General features: G+C 36.9%; 1 protein-coding gene across 4 annotated transcripts; it reads right to left on the bottom strand.

Moving 5' to 3' along the window:
- Positions 1–667: 667 nt before the first annotated feature.
- prpf18 (PRP18 pre-mRNA processing factor 18 homolog (yeast)) lies at positions 668–14,854 on the bottom strand. Of its 4 annotated transcripts, none has more exons than XM_078948863.1 (11): positions 14,678–14,854; positions 13,281–13,358; positions 13,030–13,056; positions 9,411–9,512; positions 9,201–9,314; positions 8,932–9,078; positions 5,414–5,482; positions 5,027–5,167; positions 4,869–4,940; positions 4,640–4,795; positions 668–3,825 (listed from the first exon to the last, which is right to left on the bottom strand). In XM_078948863.1, the coding sequence occupies exons 1-11, from the start codon at positions 14,741–14,743 to the stop codon at positions 3,745–3,747; spliced, it is 1,053 nt and encodes a 350-aa protein (XP_078804989.1). In that variant the 5' UTR covers positions 14,744–14,854; the 3' UTR covers positions 668–3,744. The 4 variants fall into 4 exon arrangements, with proteins under 4 accessions (XP_078804989.1, XP_011474545.1, XP_004069739.1 ...); XM_011476243.4 differs by having other exon boundaries at positions 8,968–9,078; XM_004069691.5 differs by lacking the exon at positions 13,030–13,056 and having other exon boundaries at positions 14,678–14,853.
- Between the last annotated feature and the right edge of the window lie 16 nt (positions 14,855–14,870).

Here is a 14,870-nt window from a genome sequence, read left to right as displayed (position 1 = left end):
TGCTGGTGTGACTTTGGGGATCATAAATGATAGATTATATCCTCCCCGTGTCCACTGTATCATGTTTTTTTCCGTTTCCTCTGGTCACTTGCCGTCTGTTAATCAGTGTCTGGATCTAACATTGCATGTTTCAGCTGCATGATCCCTTGGTTTTCATCGAAATATCAAGAAGCAGCAACTAAAAATAGTTTCTCAGTGGTGATCTCTCCTCAGAGGCCAAAGCTAATTTAGAAGATAAGATGTATTAATACAGTTACAGTTGCTAATTCATCATTGTGACTTGCCGGGAGAAGAAAAGCAAATCCAGAAATCCTGGAAGAGACCATTAAAAAAAAAAAAAAAAAAACAGACATGAAGCTTATTCCACATGCAAACATCTCACATCACTTCTCCTCCACCCACTCCTGCTGAGTGACTCCAGTGATTGACATTCATAACAGCATTTTAACTAATTCTCTGACCTTTCAAGCACAGTGGATAAAATGAACACTTGAGGCTGGTGATGAGATCAATTTACCCGTTGGAGGCGGTGTAAGAACCACAGCCTCAACAGCAGCTCCACTGTCAAAAAAAGCGCTTGCATTTTATATTAAAAAAACCCCCAATAAAATCGTTTTCTTCCAGTATAGAATAATTATAATAATGTTTCAATAATTTCAAAACGCCATTTGGATTGAGGCACAGTGGGTTTATTTGACTGTTCTGTATAAACGACCAAGTGCATCACAAATGACAACACACGTATGATGGCAGCAAAAAATGATCAAGCCACGTGTGTGAAACACTTTGAATGTTGCAAAAACATGTGACCATTGAGTGTGGTAGAATGCTCTTATACTGTTCCCATTGTATTATTTTGTTGTGGAAAAACAACAGTGGGCTGAACTTTAAGAAACTAAAATGTGTATGGATTTGCCATCAATTCTTGTTTGTTTATACACATATTTAATTTACACTTGATTATCTTGCAAGAAGTTAGAGGAATCTGGAAAACCTCAGGTACCCCGGTATTTATCTCTGAGTCACACTGGTTGAAGCTTGGGCTAAAGATGTCCTGGATTGATTTCAGGTCAGTGAGTCAGATTTTTCAAAATGAACCAAAATTGACTATGACTTGCAACCACAAATTATATGATCATTAAAATGAATCGCTACACCCCTAAATAGAGATAAGTTAGCAAGACTGTACTTTCTTCTAAAAACTTTGGATTATAACGGATTGTTTTTAGTATGTTTTTTTCTTGCAATTCTACAAAAATATTGTTTGCATAGATTTAAGATTGAATTTGACTCGATACGTTCTTAATCTGCATCCAAATTCATTGTTTTACTTCTGTTAGTGATCTTTTTTTATTTGAATCAGTTTAAAAATCAATAAATACATTCAAGAGAAAGACAGACAGAAATGAGAGACTGGCATAACAGTGTGACACACTACACCTCCACCAGTTATTGGTTTCAACAATCCCAGGCGCTTGGCAACAATCTAACTCTCCAGCCAGGAGGAGTTGAGCTTCAATTACAGATTTTATAAAAATGCAAGTTGGTAGTCATTTCTGCAGTAAATGAGTGGTGGGCAAGAAATTAAATGATTATCTGTAATCTCACATGATACTTTAGCAATTATCTAAACTGATACATTTAAAGAGAATGAACAGAAAGAGTATCTTGAATAATAAAACAAAAACCCAGACATTTAGAGGCAAAAACTATTCATCCAAATCTGACTGGGCTTGCTGTTAAAGCCTCAGTGACCCAAAATCAATAAAGAAAAAGGGCAAATAAGCTGCTGAACACAGGTTTTAATTTAATTCTCTCCTTGCCCTTCTAATATATGCATTTTCACAAGAGCTATGGAAACGACCACTCCATGAATGGCGGGGATTTGAATGTGCTAATTGCAATACGAGGGTCTCCAACACCTTCATGACTGACAACAGTGCTGCGTGGGAACCAAAGCAGCTTGTCTAGATCTTATGGTCACTAATGGGGCTGCAGCATAGATCTGAGGTCGTTAGAGGAGCCCCCCCCCCCCCCCCCCCCCCCCCCCCCCCCCAATAAAAATGAACACAAACCCTCTTTGTTGTCAGGGAGTCCAGTTCATATCTCCAAAGACTTTTCATGAGGCCACCTGCAGTTTTTGTTTTTAGATATTTTAATGATGCAGCCCAAAATGAGAGAACATTATGAGATCAGTGAGCCTGAACTTTTGAAACCCACAATTCAACAACCTGTTTTTCTTGCACCAGATGTCTCAGCTGTACAATGTCCCTGCCTTCAAGAATTACCTTCTTCCTTTGAAGGGAACGGCAAACACTCTGCTGGAGCGTCATTTCAAGGCCTTGGCAAATATCATTGCTGACAATGACGCATCAGATTAGGCTGGATAAAAGCCAAACTATTTGGCCTGCTCTAACTCAAGGACAGACGGGAGAAAGCCTCTCTGGATGAATAAAAATATTTAAAAAAACAACAAAATGCATAGTATGAGATCACTTGTATATTAATAAGTGCTGATTCTTCCACTGTAACTATTAGGAATTAATGATCTATGTTTGGAATGTGCTCTCTGAAAGTGCAAGTTTAAAAGCCCAGCTCTGGTTTATGGTGTTTGCACTTCCAACCTGCACAGATGAGCCTGTGAATACTGACGTGTTCAGAGCCGACAGACTGAAACCGTGGTGACGTGGTCTCAGGCAGACAAGAACATACTATCACCACAAGGAGAAGATCAGATCACCATGGTTACTCAGAGTAATAAGGTCAGAGTATGAGACGGGATGCTATTCTCTTAACAAAACTATTAAAGCCCTTCTCTACCTATTCAGTGGTTGTTCCGGCTTTATTAATTCTTTGGATTGCCATCTAGCTGTGCTTAAAAAAAGGAATTTGAATTATTTATTTCATCTGGTTAATGCGTTACTCATGAATATGAAGGTAGCAGTGCAAAAATAGTCCTTTACTGAACCATGCAGGGGTGAGAGGCCTTCATAGTCTCTGCAGCCATCTTCATAAAATGACAAAGCACGGTCTATGGTGACTAAAAATAGATCCGTTCAGCAGTCCGTTTGCAGAAGACACGAGTGAAAATCTTGGCAATTATAGAACACAATTATCTCAGAAGGGAAACATTGACTTTTGTAATTATACAAGCAATTTAAGTCCTAACAGATGCTACAGTAAAACAAGTATTTTCTGCAATGCTGACGCAACACACTAACTGGTTCAATTATGTGGTGAAAGACAAAAACAGAAATATATCTGTGGGAAGTGAAGTTAGCCATTTTGTGAAATACTTCAGTTGTAAATCTTTTTTTCCTCCTTTACAGCAGAAAAACAAGTCATCGAAAAGCCAAATAAGATATAATCCTGTTATTATCTATTCAAATAAGAGGAAAAAGTAGTAAGTGTGGTTTAAAAAAAAAGGTCCTTTGGGCATCAAAAACAATGCTGCCTGCACTTCATATTTGAAAAATCAAACAACATGAATACAATGAGGAGCTTGGGATGTTTATTAAATGTGAGTTCTAAACTTTGTGTGCGAAAGATTTGATCCTGAGACACTGAGGTTCACCAATACTTAACCCTAGTATTTTCCCACAACACTACACTAAGAAAAGAACATGTACATGGTCATTGTTCCTGCAGAAAAGTTAAAGTATTTCCTGGAAATGTTGAGCGCGCAGCTAATAGAAAACTACCATAAACACAACAGCTTTATCTTCCAGAAGGAAAAGTCAAAAGCTACAGAGCGTTGTACTCCACACACTTTGATGGATCTGTTGTAAAGTGTTTCTGGCAGATGGTCATTAGCCTCTTGAGCCCCTGTGGAGAAAGAAGACATCCTCCAGTTAGGAATAACATTTTCATTTCAACATTAAAAGGGACTTTGTTGAATCCAGTTTAGGACATGACAGTCTGGTTAAACATGAGGCATGCAAAAATCATGTTTTAGATTTGTCCCAAGTAGGTCTTTACAGCAGGGATTAAAGAACAGTCATAGGAACGTTATGAAAATCAAACGTTAAGGAAGAAAAATAACAACAAGAACTTTTTTTTTCCTTTAAGCTAAAAGACAGACAAAAAGAGACAAAACGTATCTATTTTTAGACAAACATACAGTAATTGACAAACTACTGTCTGAAATCTCATTAATTAATAACTTTCCTTTATTAAATACTGACAAAAAGCAAAATTGGAATCTGACTAAAGAGGAAAACATTTTCATTAGTTAATATTTTGACTCAAAGAAACCCCGCAGAATAAATACAAAGGAAGAGGAAAAAAAAATCGACATGGGATCTTTGAGATCTTGAGATATTTTCCCCAAAACGAAGTGTCAAGGAGCTCATTTTAAAGGCATTCTCAGTGGACTTCTAATTATGATTAAGCTGTTTTTAGCCCAAATCAAAAACACCTGAGTCATTTTTGCTTTAAACGAACATTATGTGTAATCTATAATTTCATTTCTACAAAAAGAGTTAGCAGAATTGTTTTTTGTTTTGTTTTGTCCTGAATGTTAAATGTAAACATACTTCAAAATGACCCAAAATATAAAATCCAGTACTTCTAACAGTTGCGGTGACAATAAAACAGTGTTTTCCAAAGTCAGACTGCAGATTTTAACCTTGGATCTCACCTGAATGTATTTCCTCTGCGTCTCATCGTTGAGAACGTGGGCCACGTGTTTGGAAAAGATCTTTTCTCGTCCAGTACGAGCGTGGATACCAACCATTGTTACACCAATGGGCCATGGAGCATTCCCGATAGCCATCTGAAGATATGCATCATTTGCCTGGAACAGATTTGTTAACAGTTATTTGTAGTAAACATTTAAAAGAGGAAGTGGATAAAAAAAGCTCGCATACCTTCACATATTCCCTTTCCAACATAAATTTTATGATGTCTGTGATTGACTCTTTGATGTCAGCAGGTAAATTCTGAAAGAAATGAAAGGATTTTTCCTAAAATTAAATCCAAACTTCTGAGCTTGCATTGCAGACGGTTCTGCTGTCAAAACAGTTACCTTCTTTCTGAGCTTCCGGAACAAAGGCCTGAGATAAGACTCCGTCTGTGAGTGTGTGGCACTGGCCAGCTTGCCCTGAACGCTGCGCTTGACCAGATCTTCCCGACTGTTCAGATCTTTAGCCCAAACGCCAAGAAGAAACTGCAATGCAGCGAGGGGAAATACAGGCTAAAATAGTTTACTTAAGTATTTGTGGACAACAAAACATCCTACTTTTAAACATATGGGTTTTGAAACTCTATCATTCCTGTTAAATAGGAAAATTAGCCATTTCGATAAAAACTTTAATAAATCAATAACACAAACATCAGCCGGGGAAATACTGAAGACATTTTATCCAACAGCTCCCTCTACATAGAAAGGTGGACATGCATTGCTTTGCCTTACCCTTAAAACCTTGTGGATAACATCCTGGTCTCCACTGTCATCCCCTGTTCCCAGGGTTTTTCCAAGAACCTAAACAGTAATTATGATATCAAACTTAAAAAAAATCAAACTCAAGAGAAAACACAATATTACAGTAAAAACCCTACCCACCCTTCACCCTTCCCACTCCCCTCTGTTAAAACTTATGACCCATGACCCCCACGTACAATGAATAATGACTCTGTAACTGTAAAAATAAATAAATAAATAAATAAACAATAAATAAAGAAATAAACAAGTAAGGCATGGCTCTGCTGTGAGGAAACAGTATTTGGGAATCCTTTCATACCAGGAGCCAGCTTGGCCATGGGAGCATCGCCACAGCGCCCCCCCAGACTGGAACAGCATCGGGGTCCACTTCACAGCCGTGAGGCTGCAAAGTTAAACTCCAGCTGCCCCAGCAAGGGCGACAACCGCGGCAACAACCACCGACCAAGCCAGCAAGCCCTGGAGGAAAAGATCCCCACAAGAAACACTGGGGCTAAAATCATGATAAGATACTAAAATTAAAGACATAAGATGTTTATAAAAATAAAATTGAGAATAAGATGCATAAAATGAAATTAAATACATAAAATAACCTATACTAAAACTAATAGAATAAATTAGCAGTTACAATCAAATAAAAGCTAAATTAAAAAGGTGAGTCTTGAGCCTCTTTTTAAAAACCTCTACAGTCTCTGCGGCCCTGAGGTTCTCCGGAAGGCTGTTCCACAGGCGAGGACCGTAATGGCAGAACAAAGCCTCACCATAAGTTTTGGTCCTCACCTTAGGAACAACTAAGAGGCCAGCAGGAGGACCTCAGGGTCCACGAGGGCTCATGCTTCAAAATAATATCATTTAAATAAGAAGGCCCAAGACCATAAAAACATTTATAAACCATTAAAAGAATTTTAAAATCAATCCTGAAATGCACAGGGAGCCAATGCAGCCATTTTAAAACTGGTGTAATGTGTTCCCGCCCTCTGGTCCTCGTCAGAACTCGTGCCGCTGAGTTCTGCAATGGCTGTAGATTTGAAATAGACTTTTTGGGTAAACCAGAGAGCAGGGCATTACAATAATCTTACCGACTGAAAATAAAAGCATGCTTCAGCAACTCTGTGCTGGCTAGAGAGAGGAACGGGCGGACTCTGGCAATGTTTTTAAGAAGGTAAAATTCTGTCTTAACGACATTTTTAATGTGTGGGATAAATGTTAGCTCAGAGTCAAAAAGTACGCCCAGGTTTCTCACACATTGAGAAGGTTTAAAATTATGAAGATGTGGTAAAATCATCTCTCTCTTGTCTTCAGAACCGAGGATGATTAAAACTTCAGTTTTGTCCTGGTTGAGCTGTAAGACGTTTTCTGCCATCCATGACTTTATATCTAAAATACAGTTTAAAAGAGTGTTAACAGGTTCAAGGTCATCAGGAGACACGGCGAGGTAAAGCTGTGTATCATCAGCATAGCTGCCATGTCCCCTGATGACCTCCCCAAGAGGCAACATATATAAATTAAACAGTATTGGACCTAAAATCGACCCTTGGGGAACCCCACAACTAATTTCATGGATTCCTGAAGAGCACGTATCCATACTTACATAAAAGTGTCGATCTGTAAGGTAAGAGTAAAACCACTAAAGAACATTTCCAGAGAGGCCCACTAGAATCCTAAGTTATTCTAAGATCATTAACGATCTTTAAAAGAGCCATCTCTGTACTATGGTTTATCCTAAAAACAGACTGATATGTCTCTAAAAGTTTTTGGGTAATTAAAAACTCACACAGTTGAGTAGCGACACTTTTTTCTATAATTTTACTTAAAAATGGTAAGTTGGATACGGGTCTATAGTTATCCAGAGTTTTCGGGTCTAATTGACTCTTTTTCAGAAGGGGCCTCACCACTGCCATCTTACAGGCAGAGACCCCCGTCTGAAGAGAGCAGTTTACTATGTTTAAAAGCTCTGACTCAAAGAATCCATTAAATGTTTTAAAAAGTGAAGTGGGAATGGGATCTAAAAGGCAGGTTGTAATGTTTACTTGGGATACAACTCGACCAAGCATCTCTGCATCAACCAGGACAAAATTCCCCAGTGTTTCTTCTGGTAAAAACAATGCTGGTGATCTGTTAAGATCAGTGTATTGCATGGATGAAATGTTTGATCTTATAGCATTGATTTTACCCATGAAGTGGTCTGCAAAGTCCTCACATGCAGCATTAGATGATGGCATGGAGGACTTGTTAAAGTCTTTGTTTATTAAAATATCAATTGTTTTTAAAAGATATTTGGGGTTGTTTTTATTTCTGAAATGATTTTTGAAAAATAGGAGGTTCTGGCTCGTTTAACGGAGTTATTGTAAATTTTGAGTTGTTCTTTTAAAATGTCTTTATGAATTATTAATTTCGTCTTCCTGTATCTCCTCTCTGCCCTCCTGCTATTCGGCTTCGAACCCTTAATGTCATCAGTCTTCCATGGGATTTTAGGAGTGGTTCTTAATCCACTGCATCTATGGAAGACGGAAGTCTGTTATAAAAAGGATCAACAATAAAATCACAGGGTGCAGGTAAAATCTGAGCAGGAGTTTGCTTAAAAATATCAATAAAACTTGCAGCCACTTCAGGAGTTAAATACCGTTTCCTCACAGTTCTCACTGAGGCTTCCTGCTGGATTTGACTGGTGACATTAGAAATCACACAATAATGCTCTGATATGGCCAAGTCAACAACAGAAGCAACCTTCACTTCCATTTAAATACCACAAAAAGTGACAAAGCTACCGTATTTTCTGGAGTGTAAGTTGCAAGAGCCAAAAAATGCATAATTAAGAAGAATTAAATATTTACAATTCGCTCTGGAATCTAAGCTGTAGCTTTGGAACAAATCCACCACCAAACAAATCTGCTACATTGACTGTATATCTCATTTACAACACATGGAAGACACGGATGACGTTGGGAGATCAGGTTAATTTATTTTGAAGAGCTCTACAAAAGTATCAGTAACCATGTCTCCGTGTCTGGGTTCCTGACATCTTTCAGTCATTTTTTTTGTTAGGCTGATCGTTGCCTTCTATGCTGCAGGACCTGCGTCTGAATGACAGCGCTTTCAGCTGTACTTCCGTCTCTCTGTAACCCAGTTTGATGACTTGATGTCCCGCATTAGTCCAAGGAGGGAACAATTAATAAAATAATAATGCCTTGATGGAAATGAGAATCAGACTCTGTATGTTTTGGATGGCACTTCCTCAGTGTTGCTGTGTGTGGCAAATACTGATACACTCACCTACAGCGCCCTCTAGCAGTTGTTGTTGGGAAACAACCGCTAAAGGGCAACCAGTTGTTAGTGGGAATTTTTTTTTGGGGGGGGGGGGAATCCCATATTAGTCCCTGAGCATAAGTCACACCTCTGGCCAAACTGTATAAATAAACAGCGACTTATACTCCAGATAATACGGTATTTAGTGACTTGTGTGTCCTGGTGCATTTGCCTGTGCACTGTACCTCCAGCTCCTCTATAGTGGTGTTCTCTTCGTGTACCTTCAGGTCGTGTTGCGTGTCCACCTCCCCTGCCTCTGTTCCTCCTACTATCTCATTTAAGTACTGCTGGTCGATCTTGTCCATGGCTGCTTTTAAGTCGTTTCGCAGACCCTATGGCCAAAGAGAGAAGTCAACATAAAGAAAAGTGTCAGACCTTCTAAGTCAGACGATTGTTTTCAGCCTTTCTAAATCATCAGAATTACAACAAGCTTCTTTAAGATCTTCTCCTTCACCTTGTTCACTTCTGGGGTAAGAATTTCAATTTTCCTGAGTCTCTGGAAGGCATCATAATCCGACTCTCCAAACAATCGGATTGGTTCCCCTCGTTCTCGAAGTCGCCGAATAACCTGGATAAATATGAGAAAGTAGAACATACAGCATGTAAAACGCTCAAAGAAAGCATCCTTGAAGACAAAAGGGGCAGCTGTCATGCGTGGCCTCACCTCCTGTCGTGACAGCGTCATCGGGAGCTTCTCCTCTGTTAGTTCTAATTCTAAAACTGGGTTCGATGAGCTGGACGGCTCGTCGTCCTCCTTATGATCAATCTTCAGAACAACGTTGAAAGAACAGACCGGTATTAATAAAGATGCATAGGAAAAAAACTGACATGTTAATCAGCTCAAAACAGTGTCACTGCAAATACAGCCATGAAGCAAAACTGAGGTTTTCAAGGAAATATATGAATGAAATGAGACTGCAGATAAAGCCATTAAATGAATCAATCCAAGATGTTCAGGCTTTCAACTAACTTAAGATGAACTAAATCTGGAAAATTTAACCAACTGGTATCACTTCCCAAACAATTTTAATTTAGTCTTACTGTTTGTATTATTTTGTAAAATAATACTTAAATTAAAAGAGTTTAATAACAAGAAGACCTTAACTTTTACAGAGCTTAATAAAGTCTTGAGTCAAGTTTCATAACACGTGTTCACATCGTAACCTTTTTAGCAAATTTCAATTAAAAAAAAAACTTAACAGTACAGGAGTTAGAATTAATACTTATGCATCTCTAAATAAGTGTTATTATAATAGTTTCAACAAATTTTAAAGCTTCATAAAAGCAAACATGTGAGTGACAATTTGCAATGACAATCATACCAGATCATGCTTTCATGAAAACATGCACAGGGACCAATTAGACTGTTGTTTCAGAAGCACGGTCACAGACAAATATGCAACCGAAACAAAAAGCCTTCAAACAAACAACAGATAACAAAAAACAAAGAAGAAAAAGAAATGACAAACAGACACCCACACAGCTTCAGAACTGAAGCGTTTCAAGCGCTGAACAAACTTGGAGAAAAAAAAATGATCTTATTTACAAAAAAGCTATCTAATGAAACAAAAATACTTGTGTTTAATTTAAATATAGAAGAATGTGTCACAGATCATTTGCAAAAACAAAAAGCAAAGCTTTATTTAAAAAAAAACAACTATAAACAGTCCAAAATAATTCTTTTTTAGCTCAATGTCATGCTGACATCCACAGCATGTGTGACTTCCTTTCCTTGTTGAGCTGCTTTTAACATTTCATTTTCCCACAAAATTACCTCATTTTATAGTTTCCAATGTAAACCAAAGGAACAATGCTATGTCAAAGGATAATTAAGCATGGAGCACTGTGAACATTGGAAAAATGTCAGAAGATCTTCTGATTTGCACCTCATACCTAAACACTACGGTAGTTATTTGAATTAAGACAACATTTTTACAAATTTCCAAAAAACAAAAACAACCTTCGACAAAAGTAAATTTACTGAGCATATTAAAAAATAAAAAAAGAAGTTCCTTTCATTTTCTTTTTACGAACAAACGCATCAACAATAAATGTGATGTTTGTTAGAGAACTGAATGAGAAACAGTCGTAAATATTTCTTGTTATCAGCCAGACATTCGGAGCTTGATTGACCTTGTGGTCCTGCATATTATATATTATACAAAATAAAGACGGCAAAGAAAACCTTTTTGTCTTTCATAACAGTGTTCTCATCTCTGTGATCCATTTAACATCAACTGCAGCTGGCCCTGAAATCCAATGTCCATCTGATCATTTACATTCACTTCTTTCAGTAGCCTCATTTGGAAAGAGAACCTAGCTTTCACATCCATATAAGTAAAACAGTTTTTAGTATTCAACCCTTTAGATGGAGTTTCCTCTCCACATTTACTCATCGTTTGCTCAGTAAGAATGACACTAAATAAAATGATCTGCTGGTTTTGTGAGTCCTTAGGCAACAGCCATCGCACTGCTACCCATCTGAGTCTCCCTGGGCCTTGAAAACACAGGGTTTTGTCAGGAAGAGTATCCGCTGTAAAAACTTTCTGCCAAACCTCTGTGAATCAGTGAAAGCTGATTCGCTGTGGCGATCCCTGACGGGATGTGCCAAAATTTGAACGAACAGCTTCATTTATACAGTCAAGACAGTCTGGCCTTATTGCAATGATCTGGTGTGAGTTGTATTATAAATGTAGCTTTAAGTAACATGGCAAAAAACCTTGGAGTTTTCTTTGATGTGGATCTTAACTTCAAAACACAACTAAGATTGTTTTTTTCATTTAAAAAATTATTATCTGAGTGAGAACTTTTCTACAAAGGATCAGCGCAGAGATTTGAATCCATGCTTTTATCATGTTTAGACTGAACTATTGTAATGCTCTTTTATCTTGTCTTCCAACACAGTCTATCAACACATTACAGTTCGTCTCAGCTGCACGTGTTTTAACCAATACAAGCATGAGAGCACACATCACTCCTGTCTTTATAGTCTCTGCACTGGCTGTACTTTGTCAGCCTCAGGATTGATTTTAAGATTCTCCTCCTAGTATTTAAATGTCTTAGTGGACTGGGACCGTCCTTAATATCAGATCTCCTCAGTCCTTACAAACCCTCCAGAGTTCTCAAATCCTCAGGTTCTGCTCACTATGAGAAGCAGGATTCACGGCGAGGGCTCCTTTCAGTACCGTGGTCCTCATTTGTAGAATAACTTACCCGAGTGTCTGAGAGTTTCTGCTTATGTGAAGATTTTTAAATGTCATTAAAGACCTCTCTTAGCTTTTAAATAACTCATATAAATCAACATATTATTTGCGCTTTTATGTATTTATGGCTTTTCTGGTGTATCATTTGTATGTTTTTACCTCGTCTATCTTTTAGTCTATACAGTGCCTCCTCAAATTTTAGCCACATCAATTCCTCCTTTTATCTGTTCTTTTATTGTTGTTGCTTTTAGTCTTATGCGTGTTGTGGCTTTTATTGTTCTAACTGACGTTTATATACGTCTTTCATGTCAAGCACCTTGTGTTCGACAGCCTGTTGGTAAAAAGTCCTATCTAAATAAAGTGATTGATTGATTGATGAGGTTCTAGAATCTTTGTAATAAGTAATCAGTGACTTGTGACTCTTTGCGTTAGACCTTCGAATTGAGACGTCAGTTGTTTAGTAGACATTTTATAAACTGAATTCAAACGGAAATAAAAAAGTTGTTTGCCTGACCAAACAACTAAGTTCTCCGATAACAGCAACTGTTTGACAAATGTAACAAGCCTCAGCAGTTCACACCTGGAAAACCATGAGATTTGTGCTTGAACTTAACTGATCTCTAAATCAGCTGCACTGACACCTCCTGCATTGTGATTTTTGTGGTTACATGAAAGTAGAAAGGGATATATCTTCAATGCTGTCTTCACCTCCTAAAATGCACAAGGGGTCAAAAACAAGTTGATAGTGACTTTTTCTTTAGCTTCCTTTAGTGCCCAAAATAAGCCTTTTCAACCTGCTAGTATTGCTACACCACTATGAGAATGCAAAACATGTCAGAACAACCTCATCTGATGATTTTCTTAAGTTTCTAATAGGAAAATACACATAAGGGGTTTTAGAATTTACATTTACATAGATAAACCAATAAAGATCAAATTGGCTCCACCGAGGTGTTTCTATGTTCATCTTGACTCAGAAGATAAATGTCAGAATTGTGGCCAAGGAAGAGGAAGCTTTAGGTACACAGCATGTTAGATCCTTTTATCATGCATCCTTTTTGCAACCTTGCATTCCCATACCTGTCTCTCAGGAGTCTCTCTCTGCACCTACAGATGCAGGCAGCAGAGGCAAGTTGCAGAAAAACAGCACAATACACACAGTCACTTACATAAAGTCGAATATCAAAACTAGGCCATATTTTGTTTTCTGGCAAAAGTTTACGAACTTCATTGAATCACAGTCACACCATGCATAAAATTAAAGTGATTAAAATGTCTCTTAGAGTGTTAAAAGTTGGTATATGTGTTAGCAAGAGTGACAGAACATCAACCTTCAATCCACATCTTCTGTAGTAGTCCTCCTGCTCTTTCTGTGCAAGTTCTGCCCTTTTAAAGAATTTCTTGGAATCCTGCAATGACAAAAACAATTATTTTAAATGAAGGCAAATACTTAACGTTGGAAAAGTAATATATGTAGTAATACATGAAGACCACAGCAGTAGTACTATATATAATTCTGCCTTGTCTGCATTATCAAGAAAAGATGGCTACGTTTAAAAATCGTTGAAACATCCCATAATATAAAATAACAGATGGTTGTGTTATTTGGATCAAACTACATTTTTGAGGGAGACTGTTTTTACTTATGTAGAGCATTTTTCAGCAACTTTATTAATTAGCAAAAGATACATTCATTTGTTTGAATATCACCCAATAAAAAAAAGATCTAAAAGATTTAAGAATACTCATTGCAATCTTAGTAACCTTACAGTTGTTAGCTATTGGCTCAATATTTTAAAAGAAAAAAAGGAATTATATATATATATATATATATATATATATATATATATATATATATATATATATATATATATATATATATATTAAATGTTTAAATAAAACACAAGATAACGTAAAATACACTGAATTAAAAAAAAAAAACAATTAGTAATTGCAACCTGAAGGAAAAAAATGCAAAAGAACAGATAATCGAAAAACAAAATAAACATAAATTTAGTATTATAATGCCTATTTTATGCCTATATCTAGCAGAATTGTATCTTCAGTAACTTAAAAAAAACGGTTTAAGAATTAAAATTATAATTACATTTTATACGTTCATATACATATACATTACCCATATATTTTAATTCATATAAAGTTAGAAATTCTGTTAAAATGCAGTTTATTTTTCCACATGTATTCTGATATATTTTATGGATATTATGTACATTTAGGAAGTGTAAAAATGCTATAATGTTTTGTACGCATGCGCAATTGTTTTACGCCATGGGCGCTAAGCTAACAGTTGACGTAAATTTTTCAATTTTACTATTATTTTGTTCTACTTTTTACACATTCAAGATGCCGTTCATGATCGTTGATAACGCTTAGGTCAAACAAGTAAAGTACATAGTAAAGTACCGAATGAATATGAGCTAATGTTGGTTTAAAAAAAAGGTACCAGTCCTCTCAGACTCAGAACAGAACTAGCTACACCAAAAGAAACGTTACGAAACTAGATTATCTGTTTATTTATTTAAAGGCATGGCTACAGACATACTAAAGTGCATGGGATTTGTAATATTACTACTTTATATGTTTTTTAAAAAGAGCTTAACGTTGTTAAAAGACTGTCTATCGATGATCAAGCCAGCTCAGCTGAGCTAGCTAGCTACGAACGAAGTGCTAATTTAGTTAAGTAAGTGTGGAATTTTTAGACACTTACATCAACAAGCTGATTCTCTTCGAGGAGCTTTCTTTTTCTTGCTATTTCAGCTTTAAGTATATCCATTTTTACAAAGCTAATATGAGGAAATTAATGGTGAATATATCCAAAGTGTCCACGATACAGAGTTGTTGTGAAGCCGAATGGACCGGAAAATATTGAAAGACTGAACTTTCATTTTAAAAGTTGTGCG

The sequence above is a fragment of the Oryzias latipes genome, chromosome 6, assembly GCF_053564925.1.
Source record: "Oryzias latipes strain Hd-rR chromosome 6, Olatipes_Hd-rR_3.1".
In the NCBI taxonomy this organism is placed as follows: Eukaryota; Metazoa; Chordata; class Actinopteri; order Beloniformes; family Adrianichthyidae; genus Oryzias; species Oryzias latipes.
Note: the sequence above shows the minus strand (reverse complement) of the source record. Positions and strands in the feature narration are given on the sequence as shown.